At 33.9% G+C, this 26,633-nt stretch overlaps 2 protein-coding genes and 1 non-coding gene across 3 annotated transcripts; 2 read left to right on the plus strand and 1 right to left on the minus strand.

Annotated features, from left to right (window-relative positions):
* The first annotated feature begins 1,484 nt into the window (after positions 1-1,484).
* LOC126878657 (uncharacterized) lies at positions 1,485-5,258 on the plus strand. The gene is made up of 2 exons (XM_050641500.1): positions 1,485-2,498; positions 4,308-5,258. The coding sequence occupies exons 1-2, from the start codon at positions 1,485-1,487 to the stop codon at positions 5,256-5,258; spliced, it is 1,965 nt and encodes a 654-aa protein (XP_050497457.1).
* A 438-nt stretch (positions 5,259-5,696) lies between these two features.
* On the plus strand, positions 5,697-24,995 carry LOC126879250 (zinc finger protein 235-like). Its single transcript, XM_050642313.1, has 2 exons — positions 5,697-6,709; positions 18,981-24,995. The coding sequence occupies exons 1-2, from the start codon at positions 6,481-6,483 to the stop codon at positions 20,165-20,167; spliced, it is 1,416 nt and encodes a 471-aa protein (XP_050498270.1). The 5' UTR covers positions 5,697-6,480; the 3' UTR covers positions 20,168-24,995.
* On the minus strand, positions 23,677-23,748 carry Trnas-gga (transfer RNA serine (anticodon GGA)). The gene has a single exon. It is a non-coding gene; the product is annotated as a tRNA-Ser (tRNA).
* Positions 24,996-26,633: the final 1,638 nt, after the last annotated feature.

Here is a 26,633-nt window from a genome sequence, read left to right on the forward strand (position 1 = left end):
TAGAAAAAGAACTCTGTGCTTTAAAAAATAAATTCCAAAACGATCAGATCATGTTAACAGAAGTTAATAACTTATCATCTAGGATTGAAAATATTAGTAGAAGAAAAGTTGAATACAAGGACACTGACTTCGGCCCATTCCTTATTATGATAGAGAGTGACAAGGGAAAAGCAGGAAATATCCATCCTATGGATATTGGGAAAGTATTTCATACAATGGGTACGACTGGAATTAAAGAAATTAGTAGAAAAGGCATGAATAGAATTGGAGTAATTTTTAACACCTCCAAACAGGCAAATATGGTACTAAATAGTACAGAAATCCTTGAGAAAGGATTTCTTGCTTATATACCTCAAAAAATGCTGACATCAAGGGGTATTATTAGAGATGTAAGTATAAATATTTCAATGGAAAACATAGTTAACGACAGTAAATTACAAAAAAACGTGAAAATTATATCGGCCAGAAGACTTAACAGAAGAGTTTTAGATAGCAATGGGACCGTTACATACATTCCAACAGGAACTGTACAACTACTCTTTGACGTAAGAACTCCCCCTAAAGAAATAATCATATATTCAAACTTGGTAACAGTAGATCCATACATCCCTCCTGTACAGCAATGCTTCAAATGCCTAAGATTTGGGCACTCACAAAGACAGTGCAGGGGAAAAGCAAGATGCCCGAAATGTTCCGATGAACATACAGTACAAAGCTGCACAGTTTCTGTACCAAAATGCCTATACTGCGATCTTGATCACCTTGCCACAAATAAAATTTGCAAAGAATTCGAAAGACAAAAAAAGATAAATGAAGTAATGGTCTTCCAAGATCTCACCTTTTTTGAAGCTGCCAAGCTGTTTCCCCCAATTAAGGAAAAGCCAGAGAATTCGAGAATGTTTCAGAGGAGAAGTAGGGATTTTCCTTCTTTACTATCCAGCTCACCCAGAGCATTTACTCAAGCACTTCAAAAATCCCCATCCTCCACTCCCCATTTCCAGAGTCAAAGTCATGTGGTCCCAGTTAAAAGGAAAAATAAAGTAATTCTTAAAGACATTAGTTATGACAAAGAGGCGCATAAAGCTCTATTAAATGAGGATCTAAGCAGAAATTTACCTAGATTACCGATTTTAAACAAATTAAATGATTCACAAAAGTATACGGGATCACAAGGCCCAAGTTTTGCACTCTCATTAACAAGCAAACGTGTACATTCTCAGGATAGTGTATTTTCAAAAAACGTTGATTTAACCTCTGATAATAATATGGATTTTGCAGGTTTTGATGAGTCACATAATACATCTAATTTTAGTAAAAGTAGTGTTGACTGAATTTTCATATATTTCTTACAGATAATATAATATATTATTTTTTATATTAAAAAGAAAAAATAATAATAATAGTAACAAATTATATATATAGTTATGATATTTAATATTTTGCATTGGAATATTAATGGTTTCTTTAACAATAAGCAAGATCTAATGGTGTTTCTTAACGAATATGATGTTAATATCATTCTTCTAAATGAAACACATCTGAAATTTTCACAGCACTTGCATATTCCCAATTTTTACTGCTATAGGGATGATAGGATTGATGGATGGGGTGGAATAGCTGTACTTATTCATCAGTCTCTGGCAGCTGATAGGATAGACATTTCACATATTCACTTGCCTGAAAAATGGCAGGCTATCATTATCAAATTTGAAAATTTTTTTATTATAGGATCGTATAAGACACCAGATGTTCGTTTTCGTAAGGAGATCTTTAGAGAATTGGTTCAAATGTGTGATAAACCGTTTTTCTTCATAGGTGACTTGAATTGCCAACATTCTTTATGGGGTTCATCATCTAACAATCCGAACGGCAATCGTCTTGCAGATCTTTTGGAGGAGGATAACTTGTGTTTTCTCAATACGGGTGAGGCGACAAGAATCTCACCACCTGACTCAAACAGTGTCCCTGACGTAGCTATAGCATCTCCAGGTTTGGCTGTGGACTGCCTCTGGGAAGTTTTTCCAGAGATAGGAGCAAGTGATCACTTTCCTTTTGTAGTGTGTTACGGGCAGGATAGAAATAGTCCCCAAGGAAATGACCCTCTTCAAGATCGCAGTATCTTTAATGTGAAAAAAGCCAATTGGGAACAATTCAACCAATATATTGAGTCTAACATTAACAACATCCCTAATGAGTCTTACACAGATTTTCAAAACCTAATATTAGACGCAGCAAACAGGTTCATCCCTAAGAAAAAGCGTGTTAGATTCCATAAACCACAATTACCTTGGTGGGATGAAGAGTGTTCAGTTTTAATTAAATCAAAGAGGGAGGCAGTCAAGAAGTTCAAACAGGTACCTTCTTTAGAAAACTTCATTAATTTTAAAAAAATTAGGGCACATTGTAAAAAAGAACTTAAATCCAAAAAGAAAAAATCATTTGTTGTGTTTTGTTCCACAATTTCACCTGATACTCCAATATCAGTAATGTGGAGAAAAGTGAGAAGTTTCCATAAGGCTTTCACTAAAGCCTCAGTTAGAACTCCTAGTAATTCATCGTTAGGGGAGGAAATGCTTTGTTCATTGACTCCACCTGTATTTGAGGACATTGCGTCTCACCCAGTGAAATCTAATACTATCGAGTGTGAACTCTTCACTTTAAACGAACTTTCATTGGTTTTGGTTGAACGAAAGGATACTGTGCCGGGCCAGGATGGTATAACATTTTCTATGTTGCAACATCTTCCAGAGTCAGCAATCAAGTTCCTGTTAAAATTTTTCAATTTATGTTTAAAGGAGGGAATGCTTATTCCCACTCAATGGAAATCACAAACAGTGTGTTTAATTCCCAAACCCAATAAAAATATAAATTGTCTTTCGGGCTGGAGACCAATCGTTTTATCATCGTGTGTTAGTAAACTTTTAAGGCCCCGTCTCACCATCAAATAATTGACAGTTAATTTGATCAAACTTGACAGTTAGTGACACAAAGTGACAGTTAGTATGTATAGTTTGTGTCACTAGTCAAGTTTGACTGTCAAGTTTGATCAAATTAACTGTCAATTATTTGATGGTGAGACGGGGCCTTATGAGAACATGATAAAAATAAGGTTAGATTGGTATGTAGAACATTTTATGATCCTATCGCCTTTCCAGACTGGCTTTCGTAAAGGTAGAGGGGTGTCTGAAAACATAATTCATCTGGTCAATGAAATCTCAATGAATATCTCAAAAAGGAAACCAGCAGCTGCTGTTATGTTAGACATTTCTTCTGCATATGATAAAGTGTCAATCATCCAATTATTGGACGCTTTGGGAGATCTCAATTTGCCATGGTTACTTATTGAATTGGTTAAACATTTATTGACTAATCGTTTGGTGTCTGTTCGTGATCCTATTTCCTTAAATCTGCTAGGACCAAGAACTACCAATGTGGGCCTTCCTCAGGGTTCCCCTTTGAGTCCAGTACTATTTAATATTGTCATCAATATAATTTCATTTTGTGTGCCAGAGGATGTTCTAATTACTCAGTATGCAGACGATGTTGCCCTCTATTGCTCCGGCAACAGCTGGGTGGATGTTGTGGAAAAATTGAATGGTACAGTAGAAAGTATTTCTAATAAACTTCATGATATGGGAATGTATCTGTCATCTAGCAAGAGTCAAGCAATTTTTTTTGATAGAAATAGGAATAATATTCCGAATTTACTAATATCAGTGAATAACACACGTTTAGATTGGAAACAAGAAGTTTCTCATTTGGGAGTTATTCTAGATAGTTCCCTTTCTTGAAGTCAAATTGAAAAGATGGCATTGAGGGCTTCCAGTGGAGTCAATATTATTCGTTGTTTGTGTCGAACTTGGTAGGGAGCACATCCTGCAACTTTACTCACTCTATATAAGGCATACATTAGATCACATCTTGACTATGGATCCATTTTTCTGGGAGGTTGTGCACGTTCTCTACTTGCAAAATTGGATAAGGTTCAGTATAGAGCTCTTAGAGTGGTGGGGGGATTTATGAGGTCTTCTCCAGTTCATATAATTTTGTCAGAGTGTGGAGAAACACCGTTAGATCTCAGAAGAATATGGCTAGCATCTAAATTCATTTTAAAAGTAGTAGCCTATGACAACCCAATATATGCCTCAATTGAGCAATTTCACAATGTCTTTCTGGGTTACTTTAGTTTTTGGAGAAGAGAATATTTCCCACCAATACTGGCTGCTTTCCAGAATATTTTACATGAAATTCATGAGGTAGCACATAGCTCCTTATTTCCTTGTCACTCCTTTCCACTTAATATTCAGATTTCTCCTATGGCTTATGAAACTGTCAATATGGGCAAAGAAGCAAATAACCAAACCAAGTTTATGGAATGGTACCTCAATAACTGGTCGGAATATAAACTTATTTTCACAGATGGATCCAAAGATAAACAAGGTAATGTAGGTATTGGGATATACCTTAACGAGAGAACACAGTTAACAGCAAGATTACCCTCCGCTAATTCAATTTGCTCAGCAGAAGTATTTGCCATTAAAAAAGCATTAGAGTTAATCCAACAGAATAATTTTACAAAGTGCCTCATCTGTAGTGATTCTAAGAGTGCTCTAGAAAAAATCACAAGATCAAGCTACAAGGCGGCAATAGACTCACAAACTCTCCAACTAAAACAAAAACTATGTGAATTTGATGAACAACATAGAGAAATTAAATTTGCATGGATTCCAAGTCACACTGGAATTATTGGGAATGATAGAGCTGACCATCTTGCGAATCTTGGAAGAAAGCTGCCCATTAGTGAAGAACCAAAGGCCCCCTTTAAAGATTTTCAAATTAAATATAAAGAAAACCTATGGATCGGTTGGGAAAATCGATTCCAACAAATAGGACAGGCAAAAGGAATTACTTATTGCTCACAAGTTACAGTTCCATATAAAAAGGCATGGTTTACAAAATTTCCCAACCTGGGGAGAGGTATAATCACACAAATGTGTCGTATGAGAAGTGGACATTGTAGTGTTCCTGTACATTTATTTAGATTGAAGGTAGTGAATTCAAACCAGTGTTTATGCGGCAGTGTAGGAACTTTACAACATGTTTTATTGGAATGTACTAGGTTCCAAAGAGAGTCCCAGTTGCTTAGAAGGGAACTAGAAGGTGATCCGACATTAACTGATGTGTTGTTTAAAAATTTAAACTCAAAGACATTAATCGCAGTGCAAAAGTTTTTAACATCAACAATGACTCGTGTGTAGCTTGCTTAAAAACTTTATGACTTTATGCTTGCTTGCAATGCATGTGCTTTGTGCTTAGTGCGGTTTTGCGTGGTAGTACTAGAACTAGACCATTAATAGTAGAACTTTAGTTATGGAACTTATAAACAATTACAAAGTTTTTTTTTTATCTCTTAATATTTCAGATTCAGGAGCTATGAGCTTAAGCCCAGATGTACCTCAGGTACGGCTCTTGAATATTCAAGTCTATATTCACGGATCCTGGCCGGATAGCCCTGGCAGCTAAGGCCATTCAAATGAAGAGAAGAAGAAGAAGATCGCATTCTACCAAATCAGACAACACTTTTTTCTGAATAGAACATGAATCAATGAACTGTCAATACGGATGGAATAGGCACAAAGACAACTAATGTAGCCACGATACAAGAGAGAGGTCCTAGAGAGAGACAAACAAGGTGGTGGAAACTTTGACAGGCCGTGTAATTTGAGTTGCCTATAACAACTTAAATCGGGGAAATATAAAAGTCTAAATATAAAAGTAACATAAAAACATAATCAAGGACTTCTTCACTTTGTATAAAACAGTCACTAATTTAGTATTTAAATGGTTTTAAAATTATTAACTCCCAAATACTTTAGGAAAGTAGGTATTTGTTTTGATAAATACAAATAACAATTCTGAAAAGTATCTAAACACCAAGTATGGCACTGTGTACTCTATTTATCCCCTAAATACAAAAAAGTGGTTAAATTTTGAAATATGTACTGCCAATCAGCATTAGGCCTTAGCCAAGTTAAAATATTCAACGAACTGTAAATACTGATTCAATCGGGTCCATTTATATAGGCAACTCAAATTACACGGCCTGTCAAATTCTCCACTACCTTGTCTGTCTCTCTCTAGGACCTCTCTCTTGTATGTTGGTGTCAATCTTGCTTCACTATTTGAATGGGACATGGCCATTCCATCCGTATTGACAGTTCATTGACATGAATACATGAACATAGAAAGAAGTAAACATTTAGGACAACGGACAAGGAAAGAGAAGTAAACCAAAACTCTAAATTTATATTTTTGTTTTGTGTTAAAGTTAAAGGAAATTAGGAAATGAACATCAAAATAATATGATCAAAATCAAGCGCGAACTTTTCTTTGTGTTTCGTTTATAGTCTGGAATTTGTATATTGATTTATTTACTTTTTGTACCTATGTTTAATTATTATTGAAATACAAAACTATCAAATGGAAGTAAAGCAAGAAGTTAGTGATGGGGCGTATAAAGCAGAAGAGACGTGTTATAAAGCTGTAAATGAGGGTCGTTTGAATATTTGTAAAATTGATATCAAGGAGGAACCCAAACCAAAAAGCGCATACGATGCATTTGATTATGTAGAATTCCCCATAAAGACTAAAATAGAACAAGAGGAACATAAACTTACGTCATGTGAAGAAATACAAACAAATCCAGAGGGTGAGTAAACTACAAAGTTACTAATACTGTCTAAGGGTTGGAGTGATAGGAATATAAAATAGATTCTGCCTTAGCTGACCCAGTGTGTTGTGTTTTTGCAATATTTCTTTGTGTTGGTCAGGTTTTCTGCTCTGCCTCGTTTTAGGTGTCCATTAGCTCTTCAGGAGGTGTATAAACTTCGGGCTAATCAATGGTGATTGACCATATTCTTGAATTAATCATTTTAATATAAAAACTTCATTTGGAAAAAGGGATATATTTTGAGTTTTTGCTGTTTGACAAGAGTTATTTTTCTAATATATTTTTTTGTTGTTAGCGTCAACCATAGCAACATCGATCATAAAATCAAAGCTTACATTAAAAAATGTAACAAAATAAATTTTATAAAATGTCTAAACAGGTGGTTTGTTTTTTGTGGTTGTTGGCACTGGGGTGTCATGGATCAACTGGTGGTATCATTGGGTGCGTTCGGACGACCACAGTGGCTGGCTGTCAGCACAAATCCGCTGAGTGGTTGTATCCAGCGCTGATAGGGAAAGCCTAGTAAATCTCTCAGCTGCTGACTTCCAGCGGTGTCGTCTGAATGCTATCGCTTACTCAGCTGTCCAGCCACTGTGGTCGTCTGAACGCACCCATTGTCTTTTGGAGGACTGGATTCTGGAGGAGCAACCTTTCAGAGGAGAAAGGGTTTTGGAATGAAATGATGCTATTCAGAATTTTAATATTTATAATCATAAACCCATTTACCCTAAGGTGTCGGGTGTAATATCTTTAGTTAGTTGCATGTACAATTTTATTTATTTATTTATTTACGCATCCATTTACAAGTTTTACACACAACAAGACTTTTACAAGTTACACCTCAACAATAATAAATTATTAAAATAATAAACACATCAGAATAATACAAACAAACATATTGTAAGAACAATACAGAACTACAACAAACTTATTGTAAGATACCCCTTACTTGTTTTTTGAACAAACCAATTTTGGAGTCAAAAATATCCATTTGTCTTGGCAGGCTATTAGCACTCCGAACCAATCGTGTAGTCGGTTCATTTATACCAAAATTAGTGTGGTGAAATGTCACTGAAAACATTTCTGATTGTCTGTTGCTTCTACTAGGAACTTTAAGACTAAAAAGTGATATCAATTGAGGACAATCTATGAAAGCATTAATAACTTTGTGTAGGAAGCATAAATCTAACAATGTCCTCCTTGACTCAAGTGTTGGTAAATTTAGACTATCTCTTACCCACTGATAGTCATATTCCTCTCTCCTGTATCCACTCTTATAAGCTGCTACCCTCAAAAATTTATTTTGGACTCTTTCAATATGTTCAATGTAACAGTTGTATGATGGGGACCATACAACTGATCCAAACTCTAGAATGGGCCTAACGAGACCACAATAAAGTTTTCTAAATGTGAACAAAGACAGGTCTACAGATGTGCGTTGGATAAATCCCAGTACTTTCATCGCCCTGTTTGTTACTTGATTGATGTGGCATGAGAATGACAGTTTGGTGTCTAACCAGATTCCCAAATCTGATACTTCATTTTTAGAGGCTAATGGCAAGTTATTAATATAATAAACGAATGTAATTGGATTTCTTTTCCTCGAGAACGTCATTTTATGACATTTGTTTATATTAAGTGACATTCTGTTTAAACTGCACCAATCATAAAAAGATTTAAGATCTTCCTGTAGTATAACAGCATCATCCCAGGATTGAATTTTTCTAAACAGTTTTACATCGTCAGCAAACATAAGAACACTACAATTTTTAATTTTTTCTACTAAATCAACCAGAAACAAGCAAAACAAAACAGGGCCACAATGAGAGCCTTGCGGCACGCCCGATGGAACTGTTATTTCAATCGAAGTAACACCTCCTAAGTTAACTGCCTGCGTACGACCGCTAATAAATTCTGAAATCCACTGAAGAAGGGGATCCACAATACCCAAAGCTCTTAGTTTTTGTAATAGGACCCCATGGTTAACCCGATCAAATGCTTTAGAAAAGTCAGTATAGATCGAGTCAACCTGGAATCCCTCTTCAAAGCTGTTATATATATGATTGACATACAAAACTAGGCTGGCATCTGCTGACCTCCCTTTCATAAAGCCAAATTGTTCAGGATTAAAAATGCCTCTAAAACACCATGTCAGTTTCTTACTAACCAAACAATCAAGCAACTTTGGCAGCTCTGACTGATTACAGACAGCTCGATAGTTTGATATGTCTTTCCTTGCACCTGATTTAAAAATCGGCTTTAAAAAGCTCTTCTTCCAGAGACTGGGAAAGCTACCAGTACCAAGTGATCTGTTAAAAATAAACAAAATTGGTTTTGTAAGTACACACATACATTTTTTCAGAAAATAGGCTGGGATTCCGGCCCTGCACATAATCGGTTTTTACAACTTGCAATAGTATCATAGACCTCAGTTGCTGTAAGTATTATGGAACTCAAACAAATCGAACTTTCAAAACTAAAAAAAGGTAAAGTATCTTGTTGGTCATCTGAGTAGACAGATGAGAAATATTCTGCAAACATATTGGCAGAGTCCTTGACATTCAAGCCAACCCTGTCATTATAGACCATTGTATTTTATTATTTATTTTATTTATCAACGGGCAATCACCCAATTAAAATACAGTATAAACATTAATCACAGGAGATTTATAACCTAACCTAAAGAAAATTTAAAAATTTTAATCATACAAACTAGGAACATTAAATAAATAACAAACATTAACAAAAAATGTACAAAACACAAGGATATCAAGTTATCACGCACAGTTTTTAAGCTGAGCTTTAAATTTATTTGGAAAACTGTAACAATCTAAACCTTCCGAATATTGGTTAGCAAATCTAGGTGTTCTGGACATGAAGGAGTTGTGTCCGTAGTTAGTGCGATGCGGTCTAATGTAAAAAGGTTGATTTAGCCTCGTTTGTCTACTGGGAACATGGAGGCTAATTTTCTCCAATAGTTGAGGACTAAAATTATTGGAGTGTAGTATATTATAAAACATTGTGAGATCCTTATGCATGCGTCGGATTTGGAGAGAGGTTATGTTGAGTGACTTTTCTATATTAGAATAGTTAATTTCATCAACCCTCTGATTTTGTTTAAATGCAACAAATCTCAAGAACTTGTGCTGAACTCTCTCAATAGCTAGAATATGGGTGTTATAGTGTGGAGACCAAACACATGAACAGTAATCTAGGTGAGGTCTCACAAGTGAACAATACAATACTTTTATGGATGGGATATTTAGAAAGTCTTTTGCACAACGTTTGATAAACCCTAAAAGTTGAAGTGATTTTGAGACAATAGATGAGATATGGGGGACGTAGGATAAGCTGGAATCGAGCACAACACCTAGGTCTTTTATCTGAGATACAGAGTCTAAAGGACAATCCTTAATAGTATAGATATGATTTGCAGGAGTTCTATTTCGACCAAAAACCATTAAGTGACACTTTTTAACATTAAGTTCCATTCCGTTGTTATCACACCAATAGCTCAACCGATCCAAGTCAGATTGTAATTTTTGACAGTCACCGTCATTCTCGATTTTCAAATATAATTTTAAATCGTCAGCAAACATTAGGAAAAAAGCAAAGTGGAAACAGGAGGCAATATCATTAACATAAATATTGAATAGAAGGGGTCCAAGGTGTGACCCTTGTGGCACTCCTGAAGGTACCTTAATTTCAAACGATTGAAAACCCTGAACACGCACTATTTGTATTCTTTCAGATAGGTAGGATAACAACCATTCTGAAAGTTCACCCTGGATACCCAGACCTCTCAACTTATTGATTAAAATCTTATGATTTACCCAGTCAAACGCCTTTGTAAAGTCTGTGTATACAGCATGAACCTGGAAGCCACCTTCAAGAGATTCCACAAGGAAGTCGGTAAATGACAATAAATTAAGTTCAGTGGAGCGGCTAGAGAGAAATCCAAATTGCTGGTCGATAAAACAGCATTTTAAACTTGCTGACAAATAGTCACAAACAAGACTCTCAAAAACTTTAGGAATACAACTCAGAATGCTAATCGGACGATAATTGTTCACTTGAGACTTATCTCCAGATTTTAGTATTGGGGTAATAAAGCTAGTTTTCCAGTAGTCTGGGAACATCCCGGTCTTTAATGACAGGTTAAAAATGTGAAAAAGAGGTCTCGAAAGTAAAAAGCTTAAGTGTTTAAGAAAAGAAGGTGGAAGACCATCTGGACCTGGCCCCTTGTTGCTATCCAAAATGGAAAGTTTTTCATATATAGACGAAATAGAAATGACAAATTGAGATATAGTAAATTGTGATAAGTTGATGTCACCAGAATCTAAAATATTATCCTGTAAATCACAATCTCTATCACTATAAGTTTTTGAAAAGTATTCAGCAAACAAATTAACAATTTCTGTACCACTAGAACCAGTGATATTATTATAGTGTACAACTGATGGTATATTAGGTTTGCTATTTTTATTACTAACGAATTTCCAAAAATTTCTAATATTATCCCTGAGAGATGATTCAGTTAATGCAATGTAATCACGATAACATTGTTGTTTTAAGCGTTTACATTGAGCCCTTAATGCAGAAAACTCATTAAAGAGAGGGGGGTATTTAGTTTTTAGATATTCTTTGTGAACTTTCTTTTTCTGAATAATTGTAACTTTGAGATCAGGAGAAAACCACACCGGAAATTTCTTTGCTGAATACTTTTTAACAGGAACATAAAGATCAATTGTTAAGTATATAATATCGTAAAAAATACTGATCATGTCATCAAGAGACTTATTTTTAAACAAATTATCCCAATTAAATTGAGAAAGAAAACTTGTAACATCTAGGACGTTCATCGCATGGAAATCTCTATAAAAAGCATCACCAGTCAGTCCAGGGTTGTTAACACATGATTCACACTTAAATTCAAAAGATATAGGTGGATGATGAATATCCAAAGGAAGTAGGACTATCTCTGCTGTTGATATCTTAGCTTCGCCATCGTCCATGAAAATCAGATCCAGCAAATTGTTGTGTGCATTTTTAATGGAGTTGACTTGATAAAGGTTATGGTATGAACATGAAGCTGAGAGAATCTGTATGGATTCAACTTCACGAGGTGAAGCTCCTATCAAAGGGGTACCCACTGAAGACATTCCATCCTTGGACCAGTTACAGTAAGGAAGGTTAAAGTCCCCAAGGATACAAAGCTTGTGATCTGGATTTTCATCCGATAGTTTCTCCACATTCTCCGTAAACTCCCAATATTTCTCTGGTTCACTTCGTGGTGGGAAATAAGCAGTAGCAATGATGATCTTATTGCTTCCAACTTCAATTTTAACAAACAAATGTTCAACACTGTTACTTGCTAACAAAACTGTGCTAGATATTGTTTTACGGACAGCTATAAGCACCCCACCTCCACCAAAGGTGAGAAAAAATGCTTGTTGATAAAGATCTATCCTTTCGGTGGATGTTATAGTCGAACATTTGTAGTTCAGAATTGTTAATGTCACTAGTCAACCATGTTTCATTTAGCACTATAATGTCATATTGTGAGTATGATATATTCTCATAGAGTAGATTAAGTTTTGTTCGCAGACCTCTGACGTTCTGAAAATAAACAGGTATTGACGAAGTGGCTTGAACTTTTAATTCTGTTGATTTTCTATGTTTTTTGTGAGCAATTTTGGTATACCGTTTACATATTTTAGAATGAGATTTGATTCACCATTACGCTGCCTTTCTTTAAGTTCTGTTTTCAGAGAATTAACCTCTGCACGTTGTTCGTTAGTTAAGTCAGCCTCAATAAACACTTTTAAGGTTCTATCGAGTCTTCTTTTGTTCCTCAAGATTGAGCGAACAATCTCAGGAGACTCAAGGGTTAGGCGTAATGATTGATGTCCATTTTTATTGCGTTTCCCAATTCTGGCTGAGCTCAGTATGTTGACTGGGGAGTCTGACAGACCCAAGAGGATGTCGTTGGCTCTAGATAAGTCGTCTTCCTCATTGTTTTGGATTAAATTAAACATCATTAAGTTACATGCTCTCTTTTGCCTCTCAGACACTTCAAACATCACATTATTATGTACCACTGGTGCAGTATTCCCGGAGCCACCCTGTGTAGACGATGAGGTGGTGGAACTTTTAATAATGGAAAGATCCCTTTTAATATCATCAAGACATGATGAAAAACTAGTTCTCATACTCTTAACTTCGTCTGCTATCACACCAACTTGTTTCTCGAGCTCCTCGATTTTCTGGCTGTTGTCAATTTTGACCTCACTTAAGGCATTCTCCAGGGCTCTGACTCTGTTATCAAGACTTACTGCTGACTTTATTACTGACACACAATCTCCACAAAGGTAAGGAAAAATGCGTGATGATAACACGAGGCAACGAATCTCTGTAGCACTGACACCTGAGCAACTTTTACATAAAACTTTTTTACAAAAATCACATGGATAACCAAAAACCTCCCCATTATTCTTAGGTTCTTTAAAAATACATTTGGTAGAACAATTACAACATTTACCAGACATCTTTAAAAACTAGAAGAAAAGATTATTGGACGCCACTGGATTTAATTTGCTTAAAACCTTACTATTTGTGTTTCTTATAATAGTCAAGTTTTGGTTTTATGATGTTCCTTTCACTGATTAAAACAACTGGTATACTCTTATCTACACTAATGAGGTGTTTTTGTTCCCTTTGAATAAAAGCACTGAGGAATTTTGTTAAAGAATTGAAATAAACTGCACTTTTTCAACTATAAACAACAGCAAATGGTCAAAACACTTTATCGATGTTGTAGATTTTGTTTGTTAATTTCCCCTTTGTACTCATCTAAATTTAAAACACTGTTTTACTAGATAAATTTTCAAGATTTTGTAAGGTGATTTTATTGACTAGTGAACTCATCAAATGCTCATTACTGAATTGTAGTTGGTATGTTATACCCATTTCTTTTGCTTTTAATGTAAGACCAAAAATATTTTGGATTATCGGAAATGTTGTTTTGTATCCTATCTAAATACTGTTTCTGACAGTCTGCTCTTAAAATTTCACACTGATTTCTTAAAGCCACGAAACGGTCATAATCATCTTGCCTATTACTAATTTTATATTGTTTGTGGGCCTGTTTTTTACATACAATTAGGTTACGCAGCTCTGAAGAGAACCAAGAGGGAAAGGTAGAGATCTTATATTTCTTAAGTGGAACAAAGTGTTCTATCAATGAGTAAATTACATCATAAAAAATGACCACCATACTATCAGCTGTACCACTAAGAAACAGTTCCTCCCAATTTATACTTGCTAAATAATTATTTATTGAAAAGTAGTCATCATTTCTGAAATCATAAATTGGAGATTTTTCTCCAATGTTTCTTATTCTTTACGTGGTTCAGAATTTTGATGCTAAAAAATAATAATATGAAATGACTGAATTTACGATTTTACTGAAGTTAACACGTTGATGGACAGAACGTCTATAGACGTCTAATTTCCATTGATGCAGCTTATACATTTGACGAAGTGTCCGTCAACGTGTTAAGAATGATAAAATTGATTGAATGCACTGAACTGAGGGCAGCTGTGGCTGTCACCTCCCTATGGACAGGTATAATTGTGCAATGAGATCAGGAAACCACAGAAAACCGATCTCTCCGGCTGCTAGTAGCAGATCTTGAAGTGAGCTATTTATCTAACAAATGGTATAATATAAAAAGTGGAGTTGCTTCTGGGATGTCCATGTATTCTTCAGGGACTTAGTTATTGACATAAGCCAGCAATTTTGTGGTAAGGAAGGGTAGTTTGCTCTGAGGACATTTTGGATTCTGAAGTTTTGGCTGTTGATGACTTTTGTCATGTAACTTCTGCTCAGAGAGGTGAGCCTCTCATGTATGGATTAGATGTTTGAGGTTTGATGAATTAAGAGGAAAGGGTACATAGTCGTTTTGTTTGTAGTTTACTTTGTGCAGTATACTCCTTTCCAACCTCTGCAATGTTAATGCATGTTGTGATTGAGCAAGACATATAGCTTCAGCTACCTATTAATGAATACATTTATAGCATATGGAACATCCTACAATATAGTGTAAAGTGAACATAGAGTTCAATTTTCATATAATGAATTGTTAAACTCTGGCTACCACATTTTCAGATTGGATTGTAACTTAAGAACTAGTACTAAGCAGCATGGAGCAGGAGTTTTAATTTTGTTACAAAACCATTTAAAGCTAAACAAATCAAACCTGACATTGATAATGTTGAGCATCTGTTTGTTCAAGTGGATTCAAAGATTCAAAGATTCAAAAATTTATTGACTACGTTTACAAAAAAAAATTTTGAATTGTAGCAAGTCAATTTGATATATATAAAATACATGATATAATGTGTAAATATATACAATATAACACATAGAAATATAATTACATTCACGCACATTTACAAAATATGACATCGGAAAACATAGTGAGTAATATTCATGTCCATGATACTGCTTTAAAATGATCGAAATATTCACTAACAGAGTAAAAAGCAAATCTCAGTAGATATTTTTTCAGAATGACTTTAAATTTATTGATTGTAAGGTTTTTAAAATCTATAGGTAGGACATTATATATGTTAAAATCAATTGAGTTTTTTTGTGATTTACTCAAACGATATTTGACTGTTCTGATATTATTTGCACCTCTTGTGCTGTAATTATGCAAGTCAGACTGTTTAACTAAAGTATCTGCAGTTCTGTGTGTTTCCACGAGAACATTGTATAGCCATAGTGTTGGCAAGGGCATTATTTTATATTTAATAAATAATGGTTTGCAAGATTCCAAGTAACCAACTTTTGCAATTATTCTAATTGCTTTTTTTTGCAATTTAAATATTGTTAGTGCATTGCAAGAGTTTCCCCACAAAATAACGCCATAGCTCAAAAACGAATGGAAGAGAGAAAAATAAATTGTTCTTAAGGTATCAACACTTGTAACAAGTTTTAGTTGTCTAAGTAAAAATAAAGTACTGGAAAGTTTGCCTTTGAGATGGTCAATATGGTTATACCAAGTCAGTGTGTTGTCCATTGTCATGCCCAGCAATTTTACAGTATTTTTTCCACATGAGCATCGGATGGATTAGTTGAAATGAATAAATTTTGAGCTTTGGTGTCATTTAGTCTGTTTATTTGCTGCGAACCATGATTGAGCATTTGAATTTATGTTCCTAGAATTGGTTTCTAAAAGAACGATTTCTGTCAGAAAAAATAAAAGTAGTGTCATCTGCAAATAGTACTGTTTTACATGGAGCCATAAAATTGGGCAAGTCATTAACATATATAATAAATAATAGAGGGCCCAAAACAGAACCTTGTGGAACTCCATGCTTAACATGCTTAAATTCAGAGAGACAATTTCCGTATCTGACTGCTTGGTATCTATCACTTAGATAAGATTTAATTAGTTCTAGAGGAGTACCTCTGATGCCGTAAAAGTGCAGTTTTTTTAGTAAAATTTCATGAGAAACACAGTCGAAGGCCTTTGAAAGATCACACAACGTTACAGCAGTTTGGTTATGCTTCTCCAGGCCATCCACTATGCCACTCATCACATCTAAGAGTGCATGAGTTGTGGAACGATCCTTTCTAAACCCATATTGTGAACTGGTAAGAAAGTTATTGGTTTCAAAGTACGATATTATGCGTTGCTTCAGAATTTTTTCTATTATTTTACTGAATATGGAAACGATAGAAATTGGTCTATAATTGTCTACAAGATCACGATCGCCCTTCTTAAATACAGGAACAATTTTGGAGTATTTAAATCCAGTTGGAAATATCCCGATTGAAAAAATGTTATTAATGAGATGTGTTAAAGGATCAGTAATTATTTCACAAGTATTTTTTATAAAAGAAGCGTTTAGCTCATTTGTATCCAAACAATTTGAATTTTTTAGTGAATTTATAACCTCCGATACTTCTTGTTGAGTAGTTGGAGATAGAAAGAATGAACTCGATGGAGCTGGGAAGTTTTGATAGTTCAAGATTATGTCGATTGTGGATTGTGAATGTGCACCAGTTGTGTTGGGTGGAGTATACATTCCTCCGAACTCATCAGAAGATATCTACCTTGGTCATTGCTCAGCAGTTGAAACTATTAGAAACAATAGGTCAAACTTACCTGTATATTTATTTGGCGACTACAATTTACCACTGGCTTCTTGGGCTCACTCAAATGAAGAGGGCTTGCTCATTGACTGCCCACAAAACTATCCAGCTAAGCTGATATGCGAATGCTTCTCTTACCTAAACCTGAGGCAATCAAATATCATACCAAATCAATGTGGAGTATTTTTTTGGATCTCATTTTCCACAGTATTGAAGTACCAGAAACTGTCTATGTCACAGTCTATGAAGCAGTTGACACTTTGCTTCCCAATAATTTTCATCATGTGGCAATTACTCGTGATTTTAGTTTTAGTGGTAATGTTAAACAATTAGATTATAATACTACATATTTTGACTATCGTAATGCAAATTTTGTGGGTCTAAATATTTTTTTTTCTTCTGTTGGATGGAATATTGTTTTTGATGATGCAAATATTAATATCTCAGTAAATAATTTCTATGAAGTAGTCTCTGAGGCAATATCACTTTTTGTTCCGAGAAAAATATATAAACCTTCAAAATTTCCTCGTTGGTTTTCTCCAGAATTAAAAAAACTTGTTATTTAAAAAAACTGCTCATACTAGATTCAAACATTCTCAGTCGGCTACTGATTATATACCTACCTTATTTTCAGATCTCAGAACACAATGCAAAACATTAACAAATCAATGCTATAGATCTTATATCTCCAACATTGAGGAATCTATTCACTCAGATTCTAAACAATTTTGGAATCATGTTAACTCATTGAATAAAAGTCATGAACTTCCAAGTATTATACATTTTAATGACATGTCAGCAGAATGAAGTGAGGAAATAGCAAATTTGTTTGCGAGCCATTTCTCTAGTGTCTATCGCTCTGACAAAGTTAATTTAAGTAACTACGATTTTAAATTTAAAAATTCGGTCGACATTCTGTTTATTCAATTTTAACTTTCTGAAGTCTTTGAGTCTATAAATGGTCTCAAGGATAAACTCAGTTATGGCCCTGATAACATTCCAACATATTTTTTTAAAAATATGTGTCTGCAGTTTATCTAAACCTTTACATGTATTATTTAATTTATCTTTGAGACTACATACCTTCCCTAGTAAGTGGCGTGAAAGTTATATAACTCCGGTATTTAAAAACGGTGACAGAGACAATATAAAAAATTATAGACCTGTTGTTATGTTATCTGCCATTCCCAAACTTTTTGAATTAATTTTAAACAAATATCTTACTTGGCACTGTAGAAATCTCTTGATTAATGAGCAACATTGATTTAGGCAGGGTAAATCTACATCTACAAATCTTGTTTTATATCATGATTATATTGTCAGATCTTTCGAAGATGGGTACCAAGTGGACTCCATTTATACTGATTTCTCGAAGGCCTTTGACACAGTGGTCCATTCTTTACTCATCTTTAAATTAAGATGTATTGGTTTTCCTAAGTGGTTTCTTTCAAGGTTGAGTAGTTATCTTGATGAAAGAGTTCAGTTTGTTTTTATAAAGGGTTCACTTTCGTTTCCTATCTTGCAAAAAATTTGAAACTTTATTGTTTATTTATGAAGCATATCGTAAACAATTAACGTAAAAAGTGAAATTATGTATAGTTCATATCATTAGCTACAATCCGTAAAAGTTTCAAGTTTTTACATTGCAAAAAACAAGAAAATTTAAGCATTTTCCAATAAAATCGTTTTTTTTTATTTAAACAATTATTAATAAACAAAAAAAAATTATTGACTATTCGTGTATTGTTCCCGAGAATGCATATGTCTGCAAATTTTCATTCATGTGCATTGGAGAAAAGGCAGTCAAATTAACGTCTAAAAATTTGACGCAAACTATTGAACTAAATAAAAGCGTTTAAAAAATGATTATTTTTGGTCTTCTAAAGTGTACTAGTGCCTTAAATTACAGGAAACGATTACCAAACATAATAAGACACGCCCTAAATGAAAAATGATTCGGTTTTTTTGGTCTCCTGTAAAATCATCATCTTGCCACTTACGAGTTCCTGCTTTTCTTCCGCCGATATGCCGCAAAAAACAGTTTCAGAACCTTGCTAAAAATTTATATTTCGGTTTTTATTTTAGGCTTTCCCCAAGACCAGGACACGTTGGAGAGTATGAAAACAATTGACACACATTCATGGAATGAAAAACAACCTGTGAGTCACCCAGCTGAAGAAAAAACATTGAAATGTGAAATTTGTTTTAAGCTGTTTGCTAAAAAAATGCGTTTAGACGAACATATGAGAATTCACTCTACAGAAAAACTTCACAAGTGTGACATTTGTCTTAAGCAATTTCGTGCAGCAGACAGTGTGATACGACATATGAGATCACACACTGGAGAAAAGCCTTACAAGTGTGAAATTTGTTTAAAGCAATTTACTACAGCAACACATTTGAAAGTACATTCGAGAGTACATACTGGTGAGAAACCTTACAAGTGTGAGTTGTGTCTTAAGCGATTTAGTGTAGCAAGTGCTTTGAAAAGACATTTGAGAGTGCACACGGGAGAAAAGCCTTACAAGTGTGAAATTTGTTTTAAGCCATTTTCCCGAGTTTACACATTTAAACAACATATCAAATTGCACTCTGAAGAAAAACCTCACAAGTGTGAGATTTGTTTTAAGCAGTTTAGTACAGCACAGTGTTTAAAATACCATCTGGGAACACACAGTGGAGAAATGCCTTTCAAGTGTGGAATTTGTTATAAGCAGTTTTCTCAGAAAGGACATTTGGATAGTCATCATTTAATCGTGCACAAGTGCGAAATTTGTTTTAAGCAGTTTCAATCAACAAATCACTTAAAAAGGCATTTGAGAGTGCACACTGGTGAAAAACCTTACAAGTGCAAGATTTGTTCTAAGCAATTTAGTGAATCAAATTCTCTGAAAAGACATTTGAGAGTGCACACTGGAGAAAAGCCTTACAAGTGTGAAATTTGTTTTAAGCCATTTACTCAAGATGCAGATCTGACAAGACATTTAAGGATACACATTGAAGACAACCCTTACAAGTGTGAAATTTGTTTGAAGCAGTTTAGTCAATATGGAAATTTGAAAAGCCACATGAAAGTGCACACTGGAGAAAAGCCTCACAAGTGTGAAATTTGTTTTAAGCGTTTTAGTGCAGCAGTTAGTTTGAGAAAGCATTTAAGGATACACACTGGAGAAAAGCCTTACAAATGTGAAATTTGTTCTAAGCAGTTTGCTCGATTAGATAATATGAAAAATCATATGAATACACACCGGAGAAAAAAGTTACAAGTGTAAAATTTATTTTAATTCTTTCAGTCCCACTTTTTTTACTTAACCCGCGATTACACGCGCTATGAGGGAATACCTCACCATATTTGTTTATAACCAATAAAATTGTCTTAACCTTAGATATATAATACTCTAGATTGCGCCCTGTCATCTTAAAATGGGTGACGGTTGCGACAGAGATAAATGAGCCTATTTGGTCGTTAGTCTCTTTTTAATTTAAGGGGAATATCGACGACGTGACTATCCCACTTTATCGAGTAATATGTATTGACAGTTCGAGCGGGTGGTGACGAGAAATGGTCTTTGGTCTTCGGACGTGGATAATCGTGGTTCGAATCCCATACCAACTTTACCTTTTTTATTTTTAATTTAATCAATATTGCGTTTATTAGATATTTTTACATCTGAAAAATGGACCTAAGTAAATCTAGCAGATAATAAATGTATGTATAGTAAGTTAATATTGGAATACATAATTTGTGAACTGCATAGTAAAATAAAAGTCATTCGTTATTAACATAAATTCGGCCTTATTCGAATGATGTGAATAATGTTTGTTTTGCTTCTACCTTTTTAAATAATTGTAACAATAGTTTCATAGATAAAAATAATGTCAAAAACAGCAACGTCCACAATTTTCAGAAACTAACTTTTTGAGAGGAATAGACTCCTTTAAGATAAACGTTGTGTGCAAAAACGACACCAGTCCAGTAAAAACATTAGGAACAAAACTAACATATAACTCTGAATTTTGATGTCATCCATTTCATCCATCTTTCGACTATATAGTTTTAGTTTTCTTTGCTCTTCTGTAAAATTAGGAATATGTGACTCGTGTTGTTTTTGAAATGACCGATTCAATTAATAAATCGATGGTACATTATGTTGATATTAATTATTGGTAATTTGTACGAATATTTTTAACAATTACTTTATACTATTCTACCATTAACTTATTAAAAAAAATAGCATTGGCTTTTATATTTTTAAAAATATATAGGTACCTACACAGTTTTTCTTATTTGTTATATATTTCTTTGCATAGATTTATTTTAGAGATGTAATAATATCTAATAAACGCAATATTAATTAAATTAAAAATAAAAAAAGTAACGATTGGTATGGGATTCGAACCACGATTATCCACGTCCGAAGACCAAAGACCAGTTCTCGTCGCCATCCGCTCGAACTGTCAAAACATTTAAATAATACTCGATAGAGTAGGATAGTGACGTCGTCGATACTCTCCTTGAATTAGAAAGAGACTACCGACCAAATAGGCTCATTGCAGGGCGCAATCTAGAATACTATATATCTATGGTCTTAACTAATACGATAACCTTGAGTACCCAGGAATGCCTTTAGCATCGTTCATGAGAGGGCATGACAAAATTATAAAATATTTCAGGCGGTCAGTGTGCTGTATGATACTTAACCCGCCGTTACACGCGTCTTCTATTGTGACGTGGTTGCACGCGTATGAGCGTCGCCCTCACCTACATAAATTCGACTTATTTCGAGGAAGAATGAATGTCAACATGTATAAATATAAAATGGGTTGTACTCACATATTATAGAAAGTCTCGTAAACCAATTTTTTTATTAATTTAACAAAACAAAAGTAAAAATAATATAGATCAAAAGCAAGTTTTCTTAATTTTCAATTTCAGCAAGCCACTGAAGAAATTAACCTTCTTTACGCGAATTCATTTTACTAAAAATACAAGTTAAAATTAAAAACTGTTCTGAAGCTGTTTCTTTGTGGCGTTTATGTAATTAACTATTAATATTTTGTATTTTGATAACTACGTCCGAGGTGGAATTCGAAACGTCAATAAAATCAATTTTTCAAGTTAAATTGTGACTTATTTCCCAATTAGAATAGGTAAATTTAAAAATGGGTTCTTAACCAGTGGCGCACCTAGAATTTTCCTCTGGGGGGGGGGAGCGAGGGGGGTTTGCTTGGGCACCGAAAGTTTTTTGTATTATTTGTGAAAGACAAGTTACATTTTCCTACTTTTTTTTATATATATTTCTATATGCTCTGGGTGGGAATTTCCCCCAAACCCCCCTCGGTGTGCCACTGTTCCTAACCTAATCCAAACAATAATATTTTAATTAAACCTACCTAAATATTAAATAAAAACCTAAAAGTTTCTTTGAGATAATAGAAACGTGATTGCACGCGCAGTGAGGAATTCTCTCACTTGAAGAGGGATGTCTCTTCTTTCAACTATCACATAGCACACTGGCCGCCTGAAATATTCTATAACTTTTTCATACCCTCTCATAAACCATGCTAAAGGCATTCCTGGGTGCTTGAGGTTATCGTATTAGTTTACACAATTTCATTGGTTATAAACAAATATGGTGAGGGATTTCCTCATAGCGCGTGTAATGGCGGGTTAAAAGAAGTGATATTCCTCTTCAAGGGAGAGAATTCCTCACTGGTTAGATTAGGAATAGTGGCGCTCCGAGGGGGGGTTTGGGGTTAAAATCCCTCCCAGAACATAATTATATAAAAGAAAGTAGGAAAATGAAACTTGTCTTTCACAAATAATACCAAAAACTTTCGGTGCCCAAGCCAACCCCCGCCCCCCCCCAGAATAAAATTCTAGGTGCACCACTGGTTAAGAACCAATTCTTATTTTTACCTATTCTAATTGGAAAATAAGCCACAATTTAAATTGAAAATTGATTTTATTGACGTTTCGAATTCCACCCCGGACGTCGTTATCAAAATACAAAATATTAATAGTTAATTACATAAATGCCACAGAGAAATAGCTTCAGAACAATTGTTATTTTAATTTATATTTTTAGTAAAATGATTTGCGAAAAGAACGTCAATTACTTCAGTGGCTTGCTGAAATTGAAAATGAAGAAAACAGCGAAGGTTATAAAAATATTAATATTATGAAAATACTAATATTGAATTGCCGCGAACATAAGACCTATCCCTGTATTGTTACGAATGCAAATATGGGACCATTTGGGAATTCGAGATGAAGCAGAGCCTGTGGAAATGGAACAAGTATCAAATAAATGTGCATACTGTCCTAAGAAGAAGAACAGAGAAACTCAGACATAATGCTGCAAGCCAAATTGTAGAAGACGAATTTGTAAGGAACACACAAAAACTTTGTTTAATTCCTGTTGGGAAATAGAGAAGGAATAATCTGAGTAGATGTATTTATTATCTTAGATGTGTGCAATATTTTTAAAACTTTTCATGGTGTATTGATTATCTCTTTTGTCTATTATCATATCATTTTTGCTTTATGTATTTGACATTTTTATACTTTTGATCTATATTATTTGTACTTTTGTTTTGTTAAATTAATAAAAAAAGAATGTGTGTGTACTTTGTACGCACGTAAGAAGTTATACTTCTATTATGTGATTTCGACGAAATAAATATACTTTCGGACAGTTTATTTATATTTTATTTAAAGATTAGACTAATTTTTACTTACTACTTTCCAAAACTTTTGATTAAAACGTTACCAAAAATTAGAAAACACCCGGATTCGAACCGGGGACCTCTTGATCTCCAGTCAAACGCTCTACCACTGAGCTATACTCCTTTTGTTTGTGAGGGTACGGACTACAAGATTTGTCAGACAATGTGTCAAACAGACCAAGTGAAGTACAAAAATACTGTAAATATTACTTTTATTATCTTATTCCCGAGGTAGACAAATCCAAAGATACAAAAATTATAATAAATATATTTACTAAAAACACTAATATATTCTTTCCACATCTTTTTTGGACTATAATACAAAGATAACTAACATTTAGCAACGAACTCCATACTGTCTGTGTGCACATGCGCGCAGAATTATAAAAATTCACTCAAAATCGCGCCTAAAGAAGTATAACTTCAAAAAAATGGTTTAAGAGACTTTGTATATGTGAGTACAACCCATTTTATATTTATACATATGTTGTGCATTCATTCTTCCTTGGAAATAAGTCGAATTGATGTAGGTGAGGGCGACGCTCATACGCGTGCAACCACGTCACTATAGAACACGCGTGTAACGGCGGGTTAAGGCCATGGGGACATAATTCGCAAATATTTTACGGCTATCCCTACTTTTTCTGTCTTTACACGGCAAATTACGTGTAGTAAAATTCACACTGGTATGGATATGTAAACATTACTAGAATGTCATTCTACTTGAAAATGTCATCATTAACTTTAAGATATGGCTTTTGAATGTTCTTGGATAACTGTTATTTGTATATTGCAAATTATTAATTCAGTTAATAAATATGATAATTTTTTCACTAACTATGTATTCAGTGATTGTAATAATTTATATGTACAACAAAAACTAATACTCAATCGAGAAAAGAGGAAAAGTGTTAAAGTGATTTTTTAATCATATATTGTTACTATGGAACGCTTACAATTTTGAACATCTTTAACAACAAAATACTTGGATCACAGAATATATCCTGATGTATTCTCTGTTTGGATCTTCCATAAATAATAAAGAATAAATAACTTTTTATTAAGTTCACGTCTTAAATCAATTATTTATCAAATACACTATATATCAATGGCTGCGTTCACCAGAATTAATCGGTTTAAGTTTCAACTGAACAGGTGTGTTTCAGAGCTTTAAAACTACGTTCAGTCGTGCGAATGGTATTTTTCCGTTTGGCACTTTCATAGTTAGTTTTGTTTGTGTTGTCACCTGTTCTATGAACTTAACCTAAAACGAGATTTGTTGTTTTTGTTTATTTATATCGTTCAATGATAACTTAAACGTGTCTTAAACAAATTTAATTCAAAAATGGATAATATACTAGATAATACCTTTATTGTTGTTTGATATTGAAATAAACAAGAAACAATTTTTAGTGCTGCTGTGCTAGACTTGGCAGAACCATTGGATGATGATGATATATTCCCATCATAAAGAAATAATAATGTCACGAGAAATATGAATTATGTTAAAAATATTGTTCTCAACACACAGATTTACAATTTCTTGAGCGTATACAATTATGTATCTCCTCAGTTTCAATTACTTTATAATTAAAACCATTGTAAAAGTAAATATTTTCAGATAAGCGCGCCATTACAATATATTTCTTAAACACGTTCAATATTGAAGCGATGCAAATCCTACGTTGAATAAAATAGCGACCGCTTCGTCAACACGTTGAAGTTTAGCCTAAATTGACATTGACGTTCACCTGAAAAATCTTAAACAGTTTCAAAGCGCTCACACAGCGCACTGGTTTTGTGAACGCACCCAATATTATTTAATCAACAACTCAAAATATTTCCGATGCCATGTCAAATATTTAAAATTGTCACTGTCTGACTGACAATATTCTATTCGACTGAGTGCGTTGTAAGATAGAGACAGATTTGGAAAATATTACCACGTACATTGTGTTCATTTTTTTCGAATCCTGAAAAAACCAACAAATATTTTTGAAAAATTTAAACGCAGAATGAAAGACTAAATTATTACCGAGGGCCGAAAGTCCCTTAGAATAAATAAAAAGTTTATCCGGAATGAGATATTTGAAATTAAAAATCACACTAAATTTTCTCTTAGTTTTTCACCCCTGTAACTTATTAAAATAAACACAAGTTCTCAGGGACTTTCGGCCCTCACTAATAACGTAATCTTCCATTCTGCGTTTAAATTTTTCAAAAATACTTATTAGTTTTTTCAGGATTCGAAAAAATGAATCCCCATTATAGTCTATTCCTTAACGGTAAAATATTGCAAAACCTCTAAATTTTAAAGAACCGCTTGGATTGACATGAAATTTGGCATACACATAGCTAACAAGTCAAAGAAAAAAAGTGATATTGTGCCGATATGTGCTTTTGCCCTGGGGGTGGTTTTCACCCCCCCTTGGGGGTTAAAAAATATTCGTCCACAGAAAGTCAGGAAATGGGTAAACTGGCTAATTTTAAGTAACTTTTGTTCTATAGAGTTTTTTCACGAAGTCAATACTTTTCGAGTTATTTGGCAGTGAATATGTTCATTTTTTCAACAAAATAACCACGCTTTTAGACGGTTTTTCGCAAATAACTCAAATAGTAAGTATTTTGATGAAAAAGCATTCTTAGCAAAAATATAGCCTATAAAAAATTTTAAACAATGGTGTATATATCACGTCTTTTTATTTAGTAGAAGCAGAGTTACAGCTAACGAAAAATAGGTTCATATTCGTCAAATTCCAAATGGAATACTTTAACGTGAAATAACCAAAAATGAAGCACATTTCGGGGAAAACTCATTACAACTTATTTAAAGTGTTTAAAAAAAGCTTCATTTTTGTTTTATAAAAAAAATTTCTAGCATCAAAATTAAACAAGTTACGCTTAAAATAAAGTTAGTCCCTTTTGGTTTTGGTAAAAAAATCGAGAAAATCACCCCCTAATTAGTATCTTAAATGAACTTAATCGTAACGGCTTCACAAGTTTCTTGAC

Source organism: Diabrotica virgifera, chromosome 1 (genome assembly GCF_917563875.1).
Source record: "Diabrotica virgifera virgifera chromosome 1, PGI_DIABVI_V3a".
NCBI lineage: Eukaryota > Metazoa > Arthropoda > Insecta > Coleoptera > Chrysomelidae > Diabrotica > Diabrotica virgifera.